Raw genomic sequence first — 23,930 nt, 5'->3', positions numbered from 1 at the left:
TACCCTGACACTGCAGTAAGCCCTCCCCCTTTTCGCTTTGTCTAAAGTACTCGGGGATCACATTTTTCTCGGTTCACTTACCATATGTTCAACCCCCCAGTAGGTACCCCATATTGTTTACTTATACATACTTAGTAATCTGGATTCAGAGTTGTTTTTTTTTGTCCAATTAGAGCTGTGTTTGCAGCCTGTTTGACAAAGTCCATCCCTCTTTGTCCTTGCTTTAGCAAGCAAGATTTACAAGCAGGTACTAAGCTAGCATCTCCTGCTATATATCTGCATGATAAGTTTTATTTAACCAGTTCTTCTCAGCCTTCGTTCATCAGCCTTATTTTGCAAGGACTTAATATCCCTTCTTCTTTCATCTCAATTCCCCCTTTTCCCTTTTATCATCTAATTATTCTTGCAAGCCTTTTCTAACATAGCCTTTATTATTTCTTCTTGTGAAGTTCTGGGTGCACATGTATGCCTTAAGGTCGTTACTTTCTGCCCCCTAGTAATTTCTCAAAGGGAGGAGAGTACGCAACTTACCATGCCCCTTACTAGGCCAATACCTATCATCAAAAAGCAAACCTGGATCGATAACGTGGTTCTGATCTTTGCTAGTCAAGCTCCCCATCTGGCTAATCCCAGTAATCAGAGAAGGCAAGTGAGCCATTTACTGTCATCTTGTTTAAGACCTTCCATTAAACATTTTTAGTCCTCAATCTTTTCTTCTACCAACTAGAAAGGGTCACTAATATTAAAACAACACATCCCTTCAAGTTCCTGATGCCCGTGATTATGCCTTAATAATAGATAATCATTAATAGCTCTATTTTGTAAGACCACATGCTGAATTTCTCCTAATTCCTTATTTAAGCTGCAAGAGCCTGGGATGTAAAATTTTTTTTTTTTTTTTTTTTTGGTGAGGGTACAAGCAGCCACAGTGAGTTGTTGATGATTGTGGATGGTTAGTCCTGGGACTCCCACTAAATATTATGGCTAGAACAATCACTTCCCCCTTTGATAATAGGTTTACATCTCTATCATAGTTTGCATCAATTGTAAAGCCACTCATTTTGATTGTTGTCCTCTGGACATAGAGGAATGGTCATTGTACCATGCACTGATTGCTCCCTGCTAAACAAAAAGCAAAGGTATTGACAGCCTCCCAAGCTAACTGTACCCACATGTTTCTCAGACGGTGGATACTCTCCTGGGAGAATTGCTCTGACTCCCCATCTGCAGCAAATCAACATGTAGACTCAAAACATGGTGGTTCAAGACCCACCCTACAGGTTATCAATGGCTCTGTATTGCTAGGTCTCTGAAACAGTGAGCCCCTGTGAAAAATGCCAAATAGGAGAGCTGCTCCTGAAGTAATGTCTCACATTTTATTATATTGGCCCATGATGTCAGAGGAGAGTGTAGGTGGTATGGCAGTAGAGGTTGAAACTTCCCACCAGTATTCCATTATATTTTGTTGCCGTGTGACAGATGGTAGCAGAGAGGCAGGCTGGCAAAGTGGAGTCTGGCACGAATGTGTGTATGAAACAAAAGTGTGGAATTGAATTCCTCCATGTGGAAAAAGTGGCACCGATTGACATCCATTGATGCTTGGTGAGTGTTTATGGAAACTGTACAGTGGACGTGAGCATAGTGCGGCAGTGGGTGGTGTGTTTCAGCAGTGGAGACGGTAGCAGTGGGTCAGATCCGCTGGTGCAGATTTTCACAAGCGCAATGTGCAGGCTCTTTTCATTGCTGGAAAAAAATGCATAGCTAATGGTGGTGACTACATTGAAAAACAGTACTTTAGAGCTGAGAATTTGCTCTATCAAATCATGTTATTGCAATCTTTTTATCTGTTGTCATTTCCATGGAAACAAGTAGGAGGCATTGCTTTCAGAGTAACCTACGTATATTGGCTATTAAAACAAAAAGAAAGGATCTAGTGAACTGTTGTCCAGCCAGCTTTGCTCTACTGTCCCTCCCTGTGGTACTACAACAAATAAAATTAAGTATTCAACTTACATTTTCCATGTGCTACTGTCATGGTTTTGTGTTACCAAAAATATTCAAGTAAAACCAATCTTTCACAGTGGAGTAATAGGCCTTGTGGGTAAAGTAACAACAGATGTCATATATTTTGACTTCAGTAAGGATTTTGCTTGCTTCATCTGATGGTCTTACAAGCCAGGTAGGAAACATGGGAAACAGGATCTGTTGAAAATACTGCTAGGAGAATATGGTGAGAATTAGAAAACTGTAAAATTGGTTTTCAGTGATCTGATATCACAGAATCTCAGAACCACAGCATGACTGAGGTTGGCAGGATCTTTGGGTCCATCTGGCCCAACCCGTGCTCCAGCAGGAGTACCCACAGTAGAGTGCCCAGGCCCGTGCCCAGGTGGCTTCTGAAGATCTCCAAGGAGAAAACTTGACAGCCAGTGGGCAACCCATGCCAGTGCTCCATCACCTGCACAGCACAGAAGTGCTTCCTGATGTTCAGAGGGAACCTCCTGTGTCCCAGTTTGTGCCCATTGCCTCTTGTCCTGGCACTGGACAACACTGAAAAGAGCCTGGCTGTGTCCTCTATGCACCCTCCCTTCAGGTATTTTGATGAGACCCCTCTTGAACTTCCTCTTCTCCAGCCTAGCCCCAGCTCTCTCAGCCTCTCCTTACAGGAGAGAAGGTCCAGGCCCTTCAGCATTTTGGCGGCCCTGTGCTGGACTCTCTCCTGTAGCTGCTTGCCTCTCTTGTCGTGGGGAGCCCAGAACCGGACACGGTACTCCAGGAGCAGCCTCACCAGTACTGAGTGAAGGGCAAGGGTCATCTCTCTTGACCTGCTGGCAATACTTTGCCCAGTGCAGCCAAGAATACCATTAGACTTCTTAGCATCAAGGACACATTGGTTCCTGTTCAACTTGATCACAACCAGGACTCTTTAAGCCCTTTTCTACATAGAAAATATCTGGGAAAATGTATCAGTAAGGCATCTTATAGAGATCTGCTCTCAGTTTGGTAATACTTAACTCTTTCTTCACTGATTTATCCAGTGGACAAGAAAATGTGCCTATTAAATTGAAGACAATAATTCAGTTGTTGAAAGGAGTTGCAGTGAATTTGGAAGACAAAGTTAATATTCAAATGATCTTAATCAAATGATCTGAAAGAGTAGAGCACCATTTATTACAGAGACATGCAAAGTTCTGCTTTTGGAAAGAAATAATGACTTTCATAAATTTAGGATGGGGAATAGGTATGCAGAGACCTCCATTTTGTCACCAATCTCCATCAGGCTCAGTATCTTCTGCAGATAACTGGCTACCATCAAACTGATAGTGGTGGAGGGATACAGAGTTCAAAATAGCTTTTTCTGGAACTGTACAATTAGCTTTTCTCACCTCTACAGTTGTTTTTGGGGCACTTTGATATTTCAGTTCTTACTTTCAAAATACTGACACAGTGCATATAAGGGTCCATTGACTTTGTTCCACTTCTTGATGACTTTAGGTCAGACTTTGCAAACTAATAACTGTGGCTTCAGCAGGGTATAACACAGCTATAGTTCTGGGTGCTCTGCCCTAACAGCCACTTCTGATTTCTCTAATTGCATCATAGTCTTTTGGGGCTGTGAAGGATAAATGGAGCCATCCAGCTGTACCCTCTGTCTCCTTTGCTCTCTGCTGAAAAGCCAGCAGGCCTCACTTTGCAGGTTTCTCTCTGTTCCAAAGAAGTGAGGGGACATCCACTGCTCCCTCTAGCCTTAGGCAATTGGAAGCTGTGTTTGAGCCAGGGAAGAAGCTTTTCAGGCTGTAGTCAGGCTGTTGCAAAAGTTGCCATGTCAATTGCACTAAATCAAGAATGGCTCAGTGCTGGAATTGGTTTGATGGTGTGTGCTGCTTTGCAAGAGTCTTGGTGAACCTGATGGCAGCCAAGAGCCAAGGAAAAAGTACTGTCTTCCCAGAAGTGAAAGAAGGGAAGAGAAGATAAGATTTCTCTTTAGTGTCCCTTGTCCCTGCAAGTAGAAGAAATCAGCCTGGGTGCATTCTCTCTGGGGCCTGTTTTTGCTGTTCAGACTGGGGAAGGAATGCTGTGGGAACATATTTACTGATCAGCTTTTGAGAGCCCCTGCCCTGAACCAGGAGGACAGTCTGAGCTGGTATCATAGGCTGGTGTCATGGACGTACCCCAAGACCTTGATTATGTACGTTTATAAAAAACTGCTTTACATTTATTTCTTCACTGTCCAGTCCTGTATTGTTTTTGGATTTCTGGACATGCCTTATCTCAGCGCCTACACTCCCCTTCTCCGTGCCTTTGGGCAGTATGTTATTTTTCCTGCAAGTAGCACTGTCTGCCTGTAATTCTTGAATATAATTGAGGGTTCTGTTCAAAAGCCTCCTCTCTCTTTGCTATCTTCAAGTGCTCTTGTTAACCCATGATTCTACTGAGCATCTTATAACAGCAATCAGTCTTGTTTGACTGGGGGCTTCATTCTTTATGGATCAGGACTGCACTTCTGATCCTAGGCTGACTACAGGCAAGTGGAGAGCAGTATCACAAGGCAGACATCTGAAGGAGTGGGGTGTATTGTGCCTGAGTTACACAGCGTGTGCAGCTCAGGTCTTCGGATTTAAGAGTGTTACATAACTGTATTAAAGTGTTGCCATCTTATTGCAGCTACCTGCCAGATGTAGGGTGCTTCCACAGCAGTGTTTGAGTTGGTTTCTGAAGCGTGCTTTCAAAGTGATTCCTCCAGCAGTCCTCACGTGCCCTACTTCGGTTGGTACTGCAGAGCAGTCTGGTGTGCAGAACGGATTTCCTCCTGGTGGAGCCAGGCTGGCAGATGTCTGTATATGAGGCATCCCTGGGGCATTTCAGCCACCAGCGGGCCACAGGACCAAGGGAAGATGTAATCCAAAGTAAAGCTCCTCAAATGTATTTGGTGTGGGTGTTGGATTTCCAGCCCCCACGCTGCAACATCATAGCCTCACTCCTGTTGCACCATACTGCTTACTAGCAGGAACCTAGCTGAGGGTGTCGTACACATTTCAAAGCTGAAAGGAGAGCAGTCAAGAAGATGTACGCTGAAGTGTAGTGCCAGCACCAGACACTAGCGTTTGGAGAGATGAACTGCGTCGGGGAAGTCAAGAGAAGATTCTGCAGCAGAACACGTTCCTTTTGAAAAGGAGGAGACAGGATTAGATTTGGGGTGATTCTAGCACCCGGGTTTCACAGGAGACAGCACACATCATGTAATCCCATACCTGTTGCAGCCAGGGGCAATATTTTAGCGATCCAGAAGTAAACAGTGAAATAGGACATGCTCATCAATTGGGTGACTGACAAACACTGCAGGAATCTCGTGTTCTTCGTGTGCCTTCACAGCAGCTCTTTACCCAGCGTGCTGTGGAGTGGGCTGCAGTTTCGGTAACACACACATCGCTCATGCAGCTGAGATTAGTAGTGAAGAGTACACCAGAACCACAGCAGAACTATGGTTCCAGATAAATGCGGCATGTTTATTGACAACGTCCGTGATTTAGCTTTGATCATGTATGATAAAATTATACACATTTGCGCAGTACCCGCACACACCAAAACGCCCGGCTGGCAGGGCAGCCGGGGCGGCCGCCGGCGCTCCGTCCCTTTAAGCGCCGCGTCTCTGTGCTGGCGAGGTGCCTGCGCCTTTAAGGGCTGGCCCCGCCCCCGCCCGCCTGCCTCGCGACCCAGGCGCCTCAGGTACAGCGTGGGGCAGGGGGAGTCCCGTGACCTGGCTTGGCCCACCGCGGCGGCCTTGTAGGGTCGGGGGTCTGGCGGTGCTACCGCCGGCGTGGGGCTGGGGTCGGGGTCGGGCAAGCCGGGCCGAGCCGGTCCGGGCCGGGCCTGGCCGCGGCCTGGCCGGCTGGCGAGCGGGGCCCCTCCGGGCGGGGTTGGGGCAGGAAAGGCGAAGGTTGCCAGACGGCGGTCTCGCTGCCCAGGCCGCGGCCGGAGCAGCCTCTCGGGTTCCGGGTCGGGGGGCGGGCCGCCGGAGCGGGCGGCGAGGCGTCGTGCCTGACGTCGGCCCGGTGTCGCCCCGGGGCCAGGTGCAGCCCGGAGGGGTCCGGCGCCGTCCGTGCCTCGCGCCATGGCGATGAGGGAGCTGGTGGAGCCGGAGTGCGGGGGCTCCAACCCCCTTCTGAAGCTGGCCGGCCACTTCACCCAGGACAAGGCCCTGCGGCAGGAAGGGCTCCAGGGATCCCTCGGCTGGCCGCCGGGCGCGGCGGGGGCCGCCGCCGTGAGTGTCGCGGAGCGCTCCGCTCGCTGAGGGCAGCCGGGGGCGGGTGCGGGGCTGCGCTGCTTTTCGTGGGAAAGGGGCTGTGGGGCTGCCCCGTCCGTCAGCAGGGTGGTGGGTCGCGATCTCGCTCGTAGCGGCCGCGTCTGGGGGTGCTGGGAGGATGCTGGTGGCTCTAGGGGGTCGCGTGCCTTGCTGACACAGCGGCTAACACGGAGAGGGTGGTGGGAAGCTTGCACAATGTGCTTCAGGATATTCCTGCAACTATAGCTTGGACATAAGCGGACAGCTAATGCAAGAAAGCACGATCAACCTAACCTGAAGGGAGAGGAGGATGTGAGCTGGTTGGGTCGCTCTGTGGGTAGCCCAAGCTGTTGGAATGATTGCCCACTGTTACTTCTAGGTATCCAAGCCTCTGGGAGTAGCCTCTGAAGATGAGGTAAGAACAGATGGATACATTTCCTTATTACCTCTCTCTTTGATGCTTAGTTTGCTGTTTTTCCCCATATCCGATTTTACTCTTTCCTTCTGCTGAGTCCATTTCTTCTGCTCCATGGCTCTATGTGTTTGTTTTCCATGCTTTAGATGATAGATGTTAATCTCTCACTGTCTTTGGTAGCTGGTTGGAGAGTTCCTGCAAGGGCAGAATGCCCCGTTACTGTCCCATGTGCCCCAGACCTTTAAGATGGATGACCTGTTGGCTGAGATGCAAGAAATCGAACAGTCGAGCTTCCGACAGGCACCTCAGCGAGGTGAGGGGAGCTGGAGTAGCTGAATGCTAGAAAAGGCCTTGGAATTGTGGTTAAACTCTTAACAGGGTGGTTCCGTCAGTGTTGTGAGGTTATGTGGAATACTGTTTCCAGCTTTGGACTTCACAGTACGTTGGCATATTCTAACAAGTCCACTGGAGATCAGGAGATGGAATACATGGTGTAAGAGAAAAAGCAGAGGGAACTAGGCTTTCAGACTGGAGAAGAGGAATCTCGGGGGGGGAGAGGGAGGGGAGTAGGAGTGGATCTAATTGTGTTCAGCTGGAATCTTTGCAGTGATAAACAGCAAAAGAATGAGAGGTAGAGGAATAAGGAAATGTATTTCCCTGGTGGACAGTTCAGCACTGGAGCAGATGCTTAGGGAATCTGGGGAATCTCCAGACCTTGAGAAGTTCGGAAGCTACCTGGTCAATGCCCTGAGCTACCAGATCTAACTTTGTTGTTTTTTTTCTGAGAAGACTTGCAACCTCCAGAGATTCCTTCCAAGTGGAATCTTTTAGTGATTTTATTCTAACAAAGAGGAAAGGACCTGATCAGAGATGATGATGGCTACCTGAAGATGCCTTTGAGTCCTCCCACGTTGACTTGTGTTTTTCTTCTAGCTCCAGGTGTGGCAGCCCTTGCACTGTCTGAAAACTGGACCCAGGAATTCTTGGCTGCAGCAGATAGTGCTGGCGATGTCTCTTCGGATTACAATGAGGCTGACTGGTCACAGGAATTCATTGCTGAAGTGACAGGTGAAGGGTCCCTTTTGGAGTTGTCATTGGGAAGTTGCCCGGGCACATGCCTGCATGCAGTGCAGTTAGTGAGTTTAAAATTGGAGTGATGCTTTGGTCCCAGCTGTTGGTGTTTACTGGAGCAGCTTTAAAAGGGAGGGGAAAAAAAAAGGCTGCTTTGGGGTGGATTAGCTAAATTGCTCACTATTTGGTGTGGAAGCTTTTATTTGGGTGCAAGATCCTTTTATTTTCACTTGGGTGACTTGGAGAACTTGGGAGAAGCAGGCTATTCAAGCTGCTTTTATTAAAATTATTATGATTCAACTGATGTAATTTCTGGAGATGCTCTCTTGCTATTTCTTCCTTAAGTATACTCCAGTTCTCACTACTTTGTCCTTTGGTTCTAAGGTAAATGCAGTTTAGAGTGGTTTGCCCAAATTTTTAAGTGGGTTTTATAAAGAGGGAGAGGGGAAACATCTGAGAAGAAACGTGGATTTGCAAGTTGGAAAAATGCAAAATGAGTATTTCTGGACCAAAACATAAGCTTTCTGTTCTAAACAAGGTGGTAGTTTATCTGAAAAGCTGTCTTGCATTGTGTATAGAGCTGTGTGTTGAATATGGTCATTTGACCATCTGTGACCTAACCTGGAAATGATGTGTAAGGTTTAACTAGATCCTGTCCTGTTCCCCAGGGGTGGCCACTGTAGAAAGTCAGGTAGTTCCATTCATGGATCAGCAGTCTTTATAATCCTGGGAGTATAAGTCAGCACTTGCCAAAGTCTATTAGAAGGTTGTGATGAAGAGCTAGTGCTTTCTAAATTGTGATTTTGACAGAGACTTGTAGTGCATTGCTGATTTCCTTGACCTACATAGGACCCTCATGGAGCAGCTGATTAAATAATGTAGTGGAAGTAGAAGGTAAAGATGCTGCCACCACAGAGGCGTTTGTATTAACACTCTGTCTGAACCTAAGGCTTGATTGTTATTTTTTGATCAGAACAAACGTAGTTAGAAGAAACAAGCATTAACAATCTTTCTTTGAAGAGGTCTTTACTGCATGTGTTAGATAACAGTACGTAAAATGAAGAAAGCAGAATCTGAAGTTAATCTTAGCGATGTTCTGCTTATCTCACTCTTTTTTTTCCCTGTCCTAATGTCCTATGCAGATCCACTCTCTGTGTCTCCTGCCAAGTGGGCAGAAGAATACCTTGAGCAGTCAGAGGAGAAGCTGTGGCTTGGGGAATCAGAAGACCAGTCGTTGGCAGATAAATGGTGAGTCTCTAGTCTCAAGTCTCAAGACCAGTTATTGCTGCTAGGCTTCTGCATGGGAGAAGGTTAGACAGATGATAGAGAAAACTCTTGAATGTTTTTGAGTCACTTACCTAGACTGATGTTCTCAGACCTTAGTTTTAGAGAAGGGAAAAAATTATGCTTAAGAGATCACTGTTTTTCTATATTCTAGTTCCTGGATAGGCTATGAGCTTGTAGTCTAATATAATTGCATATGTAGTGAAGAGCTCATGAACATGATTTCAGGAGTCATTGCTGTAATTCCTACTTAAGCAGGATTTGTTTTCTACTCATCAATAGATGCTTTTTGAGATTTAGAAATCTCAAGCGCTAGATCCACTAGTTGTAAACTTTCATCGCTTTATTCTCTTTATTTCACAAACTGCATCCAGCTTTTCCTTTGCATATTTCTAGATACAACCATTCAGATATTATTTTCAAATATTTCTGTGTGGTAAAGAACAACCTATTCCTAAAGATCTTCTCTGTATAGGTACTTGTGGACCGTAGTCAAGTTTTTCAGGTAGCAAAATGTAAGCAAGCATTTGGGCTTACTTAGATCTTTCTCTAAAACAGACTTTGCATATTTAGATACTTCCTTTCTTCTGGCTTTTGCTTTTTTTTCTGGTATCTTTTTACAAATACTGAAGTTACTAAATTACTGCCTCCTATTCCAATGACTTCATCAAGACTGACCATAGGTTACACCTAGAATTGGTTCTATCCTGCTGTAAGCCATACAAAACTGTGTGCTTGCTGTGGGCCCTTGATCTTTTTCAGAGTTGCTGCTTTTTCAAAATGCCATTGTTCTTCCATGAAAGCGGCCTACTTTCTTTGTTCCTGTGATGTTCCTGTATTATCATATGATTGGTGGTGCTAAAACTTGTGATACTTGACAGCATGCTTGTGCCAGTCTTCTGCAGCCTTAACCTAGTAGCAGTTTTGAATTTTTACAGATGACTTATTCATCTGAATCACTTTGAACTCCAGAGTCTGTTAGGAGGGATTGTATCCCTCAAAACTTGTCTGCCCCATTGTGTAGACTGTTAATGGAAGAGGTTGCTGTTGCCTAGTATCAGCCTACCTCTTTCCCTTTAACTGCTTCTTTTAAACAGGTATGAGGAATATCAGCCTGAAGATGATCTTAAGAAAACTGCTAGCGATTTTCTTTCAAAAGTGGATGATCCAAAACTCAGCAATTCTGAGGTGAGGAATTCTTGACTGGAGCTGACAGATATCTAATGTGCCTAAAGAGTCTGGGGAATGGAGAAGAAGGGGGAAGGCAGTAAAGGAATAAAAGCCTGCTGTCCAGTGCTTCCATTTCTTCCCTGTTTCCTAGAAGTTCAGCCCTTCAGTTCCCTCAGAATATTCTATCTTTCTGTAACTCCACTGTGGTGAAGTGCTTTCCTGCCCACTTTTTCTGGCCTTCTGTGCTCACTTTGCAGAGAGAAATCCTATCTGCAAAGAAGGAAGGGGGGCATGGATAGAAGAGTTTTTGGCAAAGCGTCTGCCCAGCTCCACCCTTGTTTCATTTCTCTGCCACAGTTCCTAAAGTTTGTCCGCCAGATCGGAGATGGGAGGGTATCGATCGAAGCTAATCAGGTGACCCACAGAGACCAAGATCAGGCAGAGCAATGGGCAGCTGAGTTTATGCAGCAGCAGGTAGGAGCCCCAGCCCTGTGTGCACTGAAGGAGGAAAGGTCTTTGTGACAGTGCACAATCTGCGAGCAAGGGATAATGGCAAGTCTGAATTTCAGCAATGCTTTACTAATGACTAGGCTGTGGGAGGTAAGGGAGGGACTGTTGGGCTCATCAGAGCAAAGTCTAGCCAGATGCTGGGAAGATATCTGGGCACTGTCAGTGTACTCATCTTCCATAGCACCTGGGAGGAAGGATGTATCCAAAATAACTCCTCTCCATTTTCCAACGCCATCAGTTCTTGCTGATGGGAAGGAGAGGTCATCACAGACCTTCCTGCGGTTTTGGGATGTGCACTGAGGTTACCAAACTCTAAGAAGAAAGGTGTGTTTCTGTTTCCAAACTCCCAGGGGGCATCCGATGCCTGGGTGGATCAATTTGCGCGATCTGGGAACGTGTCAGCTCTTGATACGGAATTTGAGCGGGCAAAGACTGCTGTGGAGGTAAAGCTGGAGGAGGAGGAGGGCTGGGGTAACATCTGAGATCCCATGACAGGGTTATCTTCCTTTGCATGTTGTGAGGAGGGCTAGAAACATTTAACAGTGCATGATTTGCGGTGTCTATAGAGCTCAGTTAAAAGTGGAGGTACTCCAGTCACTTTCTGTTCTCCCTTCAGTCAGATGTGGATTTCTGGGACAAACTCCAGGCAGAATGGGAAGAGATGGCCAAGAGAGATGCAGAGGCTCATCCTTGGCTTACTGATTATGATGACCTGAGCTCCTCTTCGTATGACAAGGTAATACAGAACAGGGTTTCCTAGCACTGTGATGAATTGCTTTGAGGAAGCTGACAGGTTGTGTGCTTTGCAGGTGAGTTCCACAGACCCCCAAATGCTGTTAGGATTTCTTCTTGTACTGCCATTTACTGTTGCATGTACCCTTATCCCAGGTCAGCTAGGAGTTAAATACTATTTTCACTCGCTCTAATCTGCAAATGCCGTCTAGTTCTTGTCCAGTACCAAGTACCAGTTAATGGTGGGAATGCTTGCAAAGAGTGCAAGTATACCCAGAGCTGGTAAGCTAAACACCAGTTATTTAATCACTGTTGCAGTTCACCTCAGGTCTGATATAGTCTGAGATCTGGAGGAATTTTTCAGGATAGAGCAGGCAGAAAGAAGAGCTGCTTTTCTCCAATCTGCTACAATCTAGCAGATGGAATGAGGTTGCTACTTGTTCTGTGGTTTGAGTGTTTCTGATACAGCCAGACTAGACTGTGATATCCTGCAGAAAGTGCTTTTTTGCTTAGCATCATGTAGCATTAGCCCTCTGCTTGTTTCTGCTGCTAGGGTTACCAGTTTGAAGAAGATAATCCCATGAGAGATCATCCTGATGCATTTGAAGAAGGACGAAAGCGCTTGGAGGAAGGTGACCTCCCCAATGCTGTCTTGCTCTTTGAGGCTGCGGTGCAACAGAAGCCAGATCATATGGAGGTGAGTGAGACTAAAAGTAACAGGCCTTGGCTAGGTGACCTCCTTCTTGGATCCTTTGCCTTTCAGGTATTAAAGTGTGTGTAGAAAGCTCACCTCAATCAGCTGTGCAGAACATACGAAAACACTTCAGTTGTCAGTGGCTCTGGATATGTAGCTGATGTGTGAATCCCAAGGAGGATGGTGGGCAAGAGGGTGTAGGGCTAAAGGCAGATGCACAAAGTCTTCTGCTCAAAGCTGTGTAAAATCATAAGAATGTGTGCGTGGAGCCAAGACACGGAGCTCTCATCTCTTTAAGTTGCTTTCGTGGAAGTCTTTATTGACATTATGAGTCCGGAGGTGCTTTTGATTGTGATGATGACAGTCTTTAATATGGATATTAAAAGCAAATTCTTAGCAGTTAGCTGAACTAGAGGTTCTGGTTAGGACCTGGATCTGCCAGGAGATGTTACTCAAAAGTATTGAGAGATGGCATGGGTGTCTCCACAGATTTCATTTGAAGTTGTGGACCAGAAAATGATTTTTTTTTTTTTAAGCTGAGACGTGTTCCAGCAGCTAATTCAGTGAATGCTTGATTCCATAAAACTTCAGCTGCTGTAGGATGGATTAAGAAATAGTCTGTGTGCCTTTCTTCAGAAGCAGAACACATAGATATCCTCAAGAAGATGAGATGGAGTGCAGACACACATGTGCTGCTGTTTCCTGAGTGCCTACCTCAAAAGAGCCAGGGGTGCTGAGTTCTCATTGGGACTGATTCAAGTCCTACTTAAACAGTAGTTGGAAAGTAAGCAGATGTTCTGAAAATCTGCTTTTGTTTTGGAATGGTCAAAAGGTAATCCTTGAGAACCAGACAGTCTCTCAAACAGTTGTGCTGCAGGCTAGGCATAATGAACACATAGCTGAGACCTTAGGAGCTGAAATCTTGAACCCTTTTTGACTAGCTGTATTGAGGAATGCTCTGAATTCTGCTGTAACTCTGCAGAAGGTACAGGAAGTCAAGTTCAGATGCTACAGTGGTAGACTTGTACTTTTATTTTTGTTGTTTTTGCAAAGGAAATTCCACAGTCACCTTGGTCCAAAGTACAACATTGTTGGATCTCAGCTCTTCTACCCTCAAACACTGTGCTGTTGTGACTGGTGAGCTCCATGTTGCAGCTAGTCTTGAGGCAAGGCATTAGGGATTTGAGGCAGTAGACTGCCTGTTGCTTGTGGTGGCTTGTGCAGTCAGTTGCGGTATGTCTCCATCTCCTAATGCCATCTTTCCTTGAGACAGTTGACACTGCACTTCATGTGACTTAAGTTCAAAAAGCAGTTACTTCATGCTGACAATCCAGCCTACTTATGAGCAAGGGATGTAGTTATCAACATAAGGTGAATGAATACTTACTGTAGGTTTAGTGCCTTGAATATTCCATATGTCAACAGCCTGGAAATTGAAGCTTTTTTAATGTACTAGTGCCATGATGATTAAAGAGCCAATAAAATAGCAGTGCTTCTGCTTCGTCATCGATTTTCAGAAATTATCACTTGCCAGTGGACTGTATTTGCACAAGTACATTCAGCTGTGTGCCTTGAAGGTCTCATTAGCGCTGTTGCTATACAATTTTGTTTTTAGGAAACTTGAGATTTGCTTTTTCCTCCTTCCTCTGCAGTTTGGCCACAGTTAAAAGCTGAAGGTGGAGACTGCGATTTAAAAGGGTACAACTGCAAACAGTTGCTTTATGGTAGCTCTCCAGGTACACACTCACTTCTTTTCACCAGAACTCCAGTTTTATTGTCCTTGATGGCATATGAACCAGAAAGCCTGTATATCTTTCCAGATCAATTTATATATATTTGTGGCTAATATGTGAGATATGCTCTGAAAGTAATGCCTCCGATTTCATCGCATTGGCCTGTGATATGAGAGGCAGATGTTGGTGAGATGGCAGTTGAGGTTGAACCTTCCCATCAGTATTCTGTTACGTTTTGTTGCTGTGTGACAGATGGCAGCAGAGGGACAGTCTGACAAAATGGTGTCTGACATGGAAGTGCATATGAAGCAGAGGTGTGTGTGTTTAATCTCGGATCTAATCTCTGTGCCTGTGGACTTTATCTGGATCTGAAGAAGTCTGAATTTATGCATCTTTATTTCCTCCAGGCCTGGCAATATCTGGGAACCACCCAAGCAGAGAATGAACAGGAGCTCTTGGCAATCAGTGCTCTCAGACGGTGAGTGTTGCAGAAGATCTGATCAGGGGTCTTTATCTTGTGCATAATGCCCAAAGGACCATGTGGCTAGTGTCGTGTGTTCTGTCTTGATTGTGTTATCACCTATAGCTGGGCATGTCCAGTCTTGATTTAATATGGTAGTTGTTTCTTCTTCTATGACCTACAGATGCTTGGAACTGCAACCCGGTAACCTCACAGCACTTATGGCTTTAGCAGTCAGCTTCACCAATGAGTCCTTGCAGAAGCAGGCATGTGAGACCCTGCGGGACTGGCTACACCATAAACCAGCCTATGCCCATCTGCTGGAGAAGGAACCGGAGGAGAATGCCTCAGAGACAAATCTTGGGACTTCCAAGCGTGTACTAGGGTCCCTTCTGTCTGAGTGAGTTGGGAGTACAAATCTTAGCCTTCAGCTGAAACGTTTCTTGGAGGTTTGGGGCTGGGTCGGGCAGATGTTAGATTGGGCAATCCAAGGTCAGCTTGCTCTACAGTATACAAATGTCCTTGTTCCATGCTTTTCCAGCTCACTTTTTGTGGAAGTCAAAGAGCTGTTCTTAGCAGCTGTGCGCAGCAACCCCTCAACTGTTGATCCCGATGTTCAGTGTGGCCTGGGTGTCCTTTTCAACCTTAGTGGCGAATACGAGAAGGCTGTGGATTGCTTCAGTGCTGCGCTTAGCGTGCGGCCCAATGTAAGAAAGGGCAGAGTGGGGGTGCTGGAATTACCTAGAGGTTTATGGGTGGAGGTGCTGTGTGTATGAGAGGTACATCTTTTGAAGTGGAGGAGTAAGGCAGACACATTGGTTAGGAAAGGATGGCTTGGAACTTAAAAAGAGCCAGTTTGGCTTAGTCTTCTGTCTCTGTCCCTTTTTCCAGGACCATCTCCTGTGGAACAAGCTCGGTGCCACCCTGGCCAACGGGAATCGCAGTGAGGAAGCTGTGGCCGCATATCGGCGGGCACTGGAGCTCCAGCCAGGATATATCCGGTCTCGATACAACTTGGGCATCAGCTGCATCAACTTAGGTGCCCACCGGTGAGGATGGGCGGATCTGCTGTGACCTATGAGTTTGCAAATGTGTGTGGGAGAGAGACTGAGATAGGTTATTAGGACAGTGTCATGCAACCTGCAGCCATTTGGTGGCAATAGGTAGACAGTGAATGTGTAGAATCTGCCCTGAGAGATGCCAGGCAGATGTGCTTGGAGTAGGGGCCAACTGGACTTGAATTCCTCATAAGGGGGGAAAAGGGGGAATCACTAGTGGTTTTGGAGTGGGGAAGGATCTGCTGAAGAGGGGGGAAACTGGTGTAAAGGGGAAGAAATAGCAGTTCAGAAGCAAACAGGGAGGGAATATGAGATGTACCATCTTCTCCAATAAGCATGTGTATGTTCTCATGTTGACAGTGAGGCTGTGGAGCACTTCTTAGAGGCTTTGCACATGCAGCAGAAGAGCCGAGGTCCACGGGGGCAGCAAGGCGCTATGTCTGACAACATCTGGAGCACCCTCCGCATGGCCCTCTCCATGCTGGGGCAGAGTGACCTGTATGGGGCAGCTGATGCCCATGATCTTCCCACGCTGCTTCAGGCATTTGGTCTCCAGCAGTGACTCTGGGATCAGCTCCCCTGCGAGTGCAGGTTTGGCCCAGCTCAGCAGTGACCTTCTCTAGGGAGAAAATGTTCACTTGGGTTCACACACACCTTTGCTCTGTTAGGGCAAATCACTGGTTTTCTTTTTGATAGACCTCCTGCTGAAGTGTGCAACTTCCCCTACCGGTTGTTTTTGGCCTGAGCATCTCTGAATGGTTCACATTATCGCGTCCATGGCTGACTGACACTCTACTGCTAGGCAGATGGTCAGAGTGGGGAAATGGGAAGCTTTCCTAGGCTGCATCTGTGGTGGTGCCCAGTGTGACTTTGAGACCTTATAGTAGCCATTCTGAAGAGAGTACCTGCCGGACATGTTTTGGAGGCAGGCTGCTTTGGTGGGATGGGATTGATGTTAAGTGAAGCAGTGGAAGCTTCCCCCATGTATGTGCTTGTGTGTGTGTACGTGGGTTGCTAGGGAGAGCTGAGGGCGGCAGTCCCTTTTCTTTGGGTGGTACTAAATTTATGATGCAGTCTGATGCTAATTTCTCCGTGTCTCTTCGTGAACATTCTGAGAGCAGAGTGGTGTACTTGTGCTACAGATGTAAATGAACCATAGGGGTAAAAGGAGGTCCCAGAGTTCAAATTTGAGGTAATGTGATAGGAATGAAAGCCTAACTGTAGCCTCCCCTCCCAGAATATGGTGGGGAAAGGGTCAAGTCTTAATTTTCACTTGATCGTCTGTCATTGTTTTTACTTTGTGCAGAAGTCCCCAACTTGACTGTAACTGAATCTTGTTCATTATAAATATCTGTATATGATTCTGTCGGGGAAAAAAAATGTTTTTTAATTGTAAAATATTTTGTATAATAGGGGAGAGAATTAAAATTGCCAAAATTACATCTTTCTCTGTGCCTCTGTTGAAGCTGCGTGCAGTGGGTAGTGTAGATCTCTGCGGGTAGGCCCACTGGAATGAGAAACATAAATCTGCATCTTTGTCTCCCTTTTCCACCCAGGTTTTGTTTTACTGATAGCTCATGCAAATGAAGCATTAAGGACCTCATTTTGCTGTAGCCTCAGGCTTCGGCAAAAGATGAATCTTTTGTGAGCCTGCAGAAGAGCCTCCCTGTGTCAAAAGCTCGCTTTGTTGTCTCCATGCTTATGCATATGGGTCACTGTAACACTTGTTTATTTTTCTTACCCTCCGTGATGAGGGAAGCTGTTACATTTATCACTTCTTTGAGGAATCTGGTGGTGACAGTAGTCAAGACCAGGAGCACTTATTCTTCCTGTTCCGCCAGGCGTCTGTTCATTCATACATTCTTCATACCCATGACTTACAGGCTTGTTTTTCTCATTCTGTATCATCTATACAATAACAATGAGGAGCAGAAAGTATGTGCAGGGAGTAGTTCTTGCTGTGTGTTTTCTAAACTGTCAGCTTCTCCTTTCTCTCTCATTCAGCACTGTGGCCCTGAAACCTGCATGCACTGTGGTAAAATTGCTGTAATGCTTGCAACGCGATTTACTGCTTGTGCTGTCTAGAAGAGTGAAAGATGCTGCTTCTGCTTCCCAGTCACATACTCTCCTCCTGGTCAGAGATGCACCTCTTGCTTTTTAGTGATTTCTATCCTTCTGCTGGATCCTTCCCCGCTTAGGGAAAAAAAGTCATTGTGTATGCTATTTATTACCTGCAGTCCATATGTTCTGCCTTTTTGCCCTGTATTCCTCTCTCTGCACACTCCCACTATCCCTGCTTTGCCTCATCTTATTCCAGTGCCATTAATACTTACCTCCTTGGCTCCTTAGTTGTCAATTTCCCTCTCCATTTTGCTTAATCTCTTGACTTGTAGGGACGAACACCAAACACCACATTACCTATTGCCTGCGTGGCTAGAGATGCCAGCACTTGTTCTTTTCTATGTAAGTTGTTCTCACTGTCTCTCCCCTCCACAGTATTTGTGCAACCTTTATGAAGATCAAATCTTCACCTAGACACTTGTCTGCCTTTTTCTTGAGGATGAATGAAGGTTGAGCTGCTTCTGCCCACACCACATCTAGCCTCGTTCTGTTAAGAACTGTCTTCAGTAATAGACTATTTGTGTTAGGAGGAGCAGCTGGTTGATCGTATTTCTGGTAGCATTCTACATCTTCTACCTAATCTCTTCAACCTTGTATATCCAGCCACCTTCAAACTATATTTACACTGAAACTCTGCCTTCCGCATCCCCTGAATGTGGGGGAGGGAGCAGGGCCTAGTTTGTGTTTCCAACCAAACACACCTCTGCTGCTAAACCTTGCTGTCCACTGGGGGTAGGTAGCAGCACCGAGGATTTTTGGTTCACAAAAGGATGAAGCAGTGAGGATTTTTCAGAGGTCTATAATCCAAAGCTCTGAGACCAGGCCCGATATGAATGCTGTATCAGCTGAGGGCATTACAAATGATTGTGCTCTGCATTTTCTGTTATCATTTTTTTTTGTAGTTTTCCTAATAGATGAAACGGTGGTAGCACCTGCCACCACCAAAACCATATCAGGAATCCCAGCAGGCCCTTCTTTGATTTTTACCAATTCTATGGGCATCACAGGACCCAGACTAAGACCTTTCATAGGGTAGTAGGCATGTGGTCATGGGAAGGTTTGATACATGTCCTCTCACCTATACTTCTTGCTGTGTTTCTACTGTATTTCTTCTGTATTTTATTTGCTTCCTAAGGCCCCAAGAAGTCCTAGAATCTTCTGTCTCTTGGTGTTCACCAACTGAGGAGGTACCAGCAAATGAAAATTTATTCTTTTGAGATCCCGTATACCGTAGTGCTCTTTATTAGCTTCCTTACTGTTAAGGAGGATATGCTGCTATTGTATACTTCGCTTTACCACTGATTTTTACCTTCTCAAGTTTCTGATCTTTGCTGTGATCCTGAGCTTCCTTGAGTTCTGTCTCCCTTATCTCCTGTTTTGGATTGAAGACTCTTCCATCTTTTGACTGTGTGTGATGAGGTCTTTTCAGTTCTGAAGGGGCCCAGAGCCATACTTCTCTTGAAGAATGCTCTGGGATTGGTAACTTGAGGTGAGTGTTCCTGGAAAGAGTCCGTGGGCAACTATATAGTGGGGTACTCTTTCGTTCTCCAGGAATATGCTGCTTACAGGCTACCTGACCAAGAAGTTACATTCTTATAATATATGCTTGTGTTATAGCCTTTGCTGAATTTATTCCCTGACTGTGTCGTCTTGGTTTTTAAACCAGCTGGTGCTTTTAATCTCTGCAAAGGTCCTGTGTATGCCCAAGAGGTCCATATTTAGATATGGAAAGTATTTTGTTTTGTTTTGAGCCTACAGCCTCTCCCTTTGTAGTCCCCTACTTCCTAGTACTGTATGACATGGCAAATAATTGGCCTTGGGGTCAACCAGCTTTAGTTTTACTGATCTCTTTTGTTCCCTTCTTTAGTGTCTCCTTTCTAAATAGGATGGTTCTAGCACAGTCAGTGTCTCCCCAAGGGGAGCTATTCCCCTTGCTCTGTATGTACCCTTTGCTTCCTTATCTTTTTCACTTTTTCTGTACTCTCCACCCCAACTTGCCTCAGGCCCTGAACACAAACACCATGCCTCTTTCTCCTCCTTTCAGTCAGTCCCAGGTACCCAGATGTCTTTTGGCATGCAAATCTGTTCCTGTGGAAGAACAGAAAGCAGAGCAGTGCTGGCCCACCTGCAGTGAAAGAGGCCAGCAGGACAGGATGCTTTGTCAGAACAGCCTGACAGCTTCTCCATTTAGTAATCCCTTGTTCACCTAGACAGGAGTTTCACCGCTCACACAGAAGAGAGAGAACCTTTTGCTGGTCAGCATTACACCTAGCATGGCAAAGATTTGTTTGGTATTTTCTGATGCTCTCAAATGCCTGATTTGAGGCATTTGGAACCTTAAAACCTGTAAGTGTCCATACTATTACTCTTCTAGGAGTCTACACCATTACTATTCTAGGAAGAGTTGTAGGTCCAGAGATCTCCTGAAAATCTGATGTGGGAAAGAGTTTCTTCAAGAAACTTTTCATATGTCTTGTTGCATTTTTAAAGCAGAAGTGACACCTAGTGTTGAGTTGAGGGCAGGTCATTGTCTATCATGGTTGCGCATGGACCAGGGCGTCGAACTGGTTGGGAGAGCAAACAGACGAAAAGATGTGTGAGAAGGACAAAATGCTGGATACGTTTTCTGAATGTGATACTTTTGTGAGCTTGAGAGTCTTTCTTAACCAAATGGGGTGCTGTTAAGCTAGGACATTCTGAGTGTCCGTGGCTTTTCTTCTAGTATTGAGCACCCAGTTAGTCTAAGCATTTATGTTTGTAGTTTCCATCTTAGCAAGCATGCTATGGATACCCATTTGCACATTTATTAAACACAGGGACAAAACAATCCTACTGGGCTTCTGACATCTTGAACTAAAACAGTTATTCACTGAGTTTGTTTCCTTTTCCTTGATCTCAGAAGAGGACATATTGGGAAGGAAGTAATTAGAAAAGCTCTTCCCTTTCTTTGCTGGCTCCTTTATCTTGTCACATGGGACTCATGAGGCTTTTGTCAGTCTGTATTTGTTGTGCCTCCTTGCAATGCATCTTTTGTGGAGCTGAGTGCTATGAGTGGATTTGCAGCACCCATCCAGAAGGGTGCTACTGTCCCTCCTTCAGTTGTAAAAGTAGCATTGTTCAGTCCAGTTTACTGAGCACTGGTAAAGACGAACTGCAGCAAACAGGGAAAATAAATAAGTTTAAAAAATAAGAGTCTGTGTAAGATGCAGTTAGGCAAAAAAGAAGGAATCTTTTTCCTCAAGGATTTGGCAGCGAATGTATTGATTTCTCTTTTAGTGGGTGGGCTGTTCACAGCTGGGTGTTCTGTGGTGCAGTCATATGTTGTGTTTTCAGGAACTTTTTTTTTTTTCCCAAGAAACAGAATTGTGATCCAGCAGTGTAAAAGAGACTCTCTGGTGAATAATTGTTTGACCACCACTAGCTAGCATCAAAGGAAGTTAAGAACAAACCAAAACATCCTCCAAAAAAACCACTGTCCTTGTGGCTTGCATTCACAACTACCAGGCAAAATAGCAAATGGGGAGATGCAGTTCATGTATAATTACCATCCTCCCTGCCTACCACCCCCCACGTTAGAGTAAGGAATAAGAAAAGATGAGTAGTTACTGAGATAAAACTAAGGTATCCACGGTGGCAGAGAAGGTAGGTGGCTAAACAACCCCACTGAAACAGCGTGATCTTGAAGCACTGGAGAGGTGACGAAGCTATATTTATTTAGCCTGGCATTAAAAAGACTGGAGGGGAGGAGAGTCTAATTGCTGTCTGTTGCCACCTAAAGAGGGTGTTGGGCTACGGAACAAGACTCGCTTGAGGTATACAACAAAAAGACAGGAGGAGGTGGAAACAGGTTGTGCAAAGGGAAATTCTGTCTGGACATTAATGGAAAAAGTCTTTTTCTGAGAGCGGTTCAGCACTGCCCAGCTGGGCGGTCTCTGTTCTTTGGAGATGTCTGGAAATAGCCTGGACCAGACTCCTCACTGCTTTGAGGTGCTGCTGATCAACTGCTGCTGACGTCTGGGATAGGATCTGACAATGCAATAAGCGCAGCCTCTGTCTCTATAGTGAGAACCTGGTAGTGTTTCTACTGGAATTTCATTCTCCTGTGCAAACACAGTCTTTGTTTCCTGTCCTTGCTCACCCTGAATGAGTAATGTTTGTCTATTTTTGTTATGTACTTTAAGACTTACAGATGGAAAAGCAACATGCCAGCATGCTGCAGTGTTTTTCAGATGGAATACATCGCAACTTGGGCAGAACATCCCTTCTGCTGGAGGCACATGTGTTGAGTGAAACGCAGCAGTGCTTCTAATATGGGTCATGCTACCAGGTCCTCTAAAAGCATTTTACTGTTTTTTTTGTTTTTTTTTTTAATGTTTGGAGTAGGTCCAGGTTTACGGTGAAGTCTCCCTTCTGGGTACAAATGTATCTTGCTAGACTTGACCTGACTGAAGTGGATTTTCATGAACACTTTTCCAGTATGTTCATCATTTACTTTAGTGCTGTTATTTCTTATTACTTTACGTATATTATGTTATTTGACAGTCTTTTTGCAGGCTGCGTGGCTGACATGAATTTACAACTCAACTTGCTTAAAAGTGGACAGGCTGCGGAGACATACCTAAAGTGTGAAGCAGCTGTGCACTGACACCAGCAGGGAAATGGAAAGAGTCATTTGATGAATATTTTAAAATCACTTGCTTTTCAGTGCAATGCTGAGCTAAAAGTAGGGTAGAGTCTCTGTCTTCAGCTATGGTTATTTACTGCTCGACTGCTTGTTTTTGAAACAGTATACAGGTTGGATGAAGAAAATTATTAGGTTGCCAGTGGTCAGGATCTGTGTTATCTTTTGCCACTAGTACTAGATCTAGACAATTTGGGCTGATTATTATATCTGGACTGCTTTCAAGTCGTATGTGTAAAACTTTCCCATTCTGTTATCAAAAAAAAAAAAATTAAATTCATCATCAGAAACAATTGGTTCAGACATATCTTTGCTAACATGCAGAGCTTTTTCAGGCAAGCAGATAGATCTGATGCTTGAAGAAAGGTGCAGTGGTTATGCTGGTTATGCTTTTTGGTCCATAGCTACCTGGTGAGGACTCCCTCTTCTTGGAAATGGCTTGTAAGATGTTGAGCTCTTTGACACAAGTGAGGATCATTCATTGGTCAGTCTTCTGTTCATTTGTCATCACTGTGGGCTTTTTGTGTTTTTGTTGTTATTGTTTTTAATTATTCATTTTAACCAAGGTACCTTTGCAGTTTTCTTAACAAGGTCTACTGGGGAGGATGAGAGGCTATGGAGTTGGACAGAGTTGAATTCAATTTTTCTACCATTTTACCTTTTCCAAAACAGTTTTGAAAGGGAAGCAGAGCATAAGTGCCATCCATAGCTTCAAGTTAAGTTGTTTTATCCATCTGCAAACTTGTGGAAAATAAACTCCAACCATGTAATGATAATGAAGTCAACCAAAGAAGAAATGAAAGTAAGTAAGTGTTTAAGAGTATTGGTGAATGTTTAAATAGTCCTCTGGGAGAATAAAAAATGTACTTCTAATAAGTAAGCTCAGTATGAGTTCCAGTCAAGAGGAAAAACAGTTGGGTGGAAAATATAAAAATCCTTAAGTCATTTTTGTTCTAAATTACAGTAAGTCTTAATTTGTTCATGTGTTGTATTTTTTTTTTTGTGTAATGTAGTTCTGCATGTCTTCAGAAACGTTGTATGTTTGCATTCATCTCCCTCATTCTTCTCTTTTGTACTCTGAAGGCAGGGAAGAAAAGGGTCTTGTTATTTACTTTTCTTTCTGTTTTTGTCATATTCTTTTCTTTTACGGATTTTGAGTTGTTATTTTTGTAGATTGGGGGAAAAAAAACACAAAATGTTTGGTAAACTTTATTACCAATTACAAGAAAAAACACTGTAAATATTCATTATTAAATAATAATAAACAATCTCAGTCTCCTAACTTCCTCTGTGGCAGTCTCCTTTGTTCAGTGGCTTACTTCTCTGTGCAGAAGGCACATGTAAATGAGACGTGAGGCTTTACGATCTATTTTCTTTTTATCCCCAGAGCACTAGGACAGATGGCCTTTGATACCGGGGGCTCTTTTCTTTTCTGAGCTTGTGAGTCTGTATGTAAAGATTTTTGGCAGGGATTTGTGTCAGCCCACCTCGTGCGTATCGCCTCTTCGTTTTCCTCAGCGCCACAAGAAGCCCTGCTGCCAGCTTTGGTGCCCTGCAGAGAGAGTCTGGGGGACTTAGGAGCTTGCTGTTGCCTGCATCAGTCTGTAATGCAGTTGAGACAAGCTCAGATTTGCTCCTAATACTACTTTTGTGACTATAATAAATCTGTCCCAAGTGCTTTTCTGAGTCTGCAGGTGCTGAGAAAGATGGAAATGTTT

General features: G+C 44.9%; 1 protein-coding gene across 2 annotated transcripts; it reads left to right on the top strand.

Annotated features, from left to right (window-relative positions):
* On the top strand, positions 5,649-16,852 carry PEX5 (peroxisomal biogenesis factor 5). Of its 2 annotated transcripts, XM_021395701.1 has the most exons (16): positions 5,649-5,727; positions 6,072-6,262; positions 6,663-6,698; positions 6,879-7,011; positions 7,632-7,766; positions 8,912-9,017; positions 10,151-10,241; positions 10,581-10,697; positions 11,084-11,176; positions 11,350-11,469; positions 12,019-12,162; positions 14,300-14,370; positions 14,537-14,752; positions 14,894-15,059; positions 15,244-15,401; positions 15,771-16,852. In XM_021395701.1, the coding sequence occupies exons 2-16, from the start codon at positions 6,113-6,115 to the stop codon at positions 15,970-15,972; spliced, it is 1,938 nt and encodes a 645-aa protein (XP_021251376.1). In that variant the 5' UTR covers positions 5,649-5,727; positions 6,072-6,112; the 3' UTR covers positions 15,973-16,852. The 2 variants fall into 2 exon arrangements, with proteins under 2 accessions (XP_021251376.1, XP_021251378.1); XM_021395703.1 differs by lacking the exon at positions 10,581-10,697.

Source organism: Numida meleagris, chromosome 1, assembly GCF_002078875.1.
Source record: "Numida meleagris isolate 19003 breed g44 Domestic line chromosome 1, NumMel1.0, whole genome shotgun sequence".
Taxonomy (NCBI): domain Eukaryota; kingdom Metazoa; phylum Chordata; class Aves; order Galliformes; family Numididae; genus Numida; species Numida meleagris.
The sequence above is the reverse complement of the archived record's forward strand: the minus strand, read 5'-3'. Positions and strand labels throughout refer to the sequence as shown.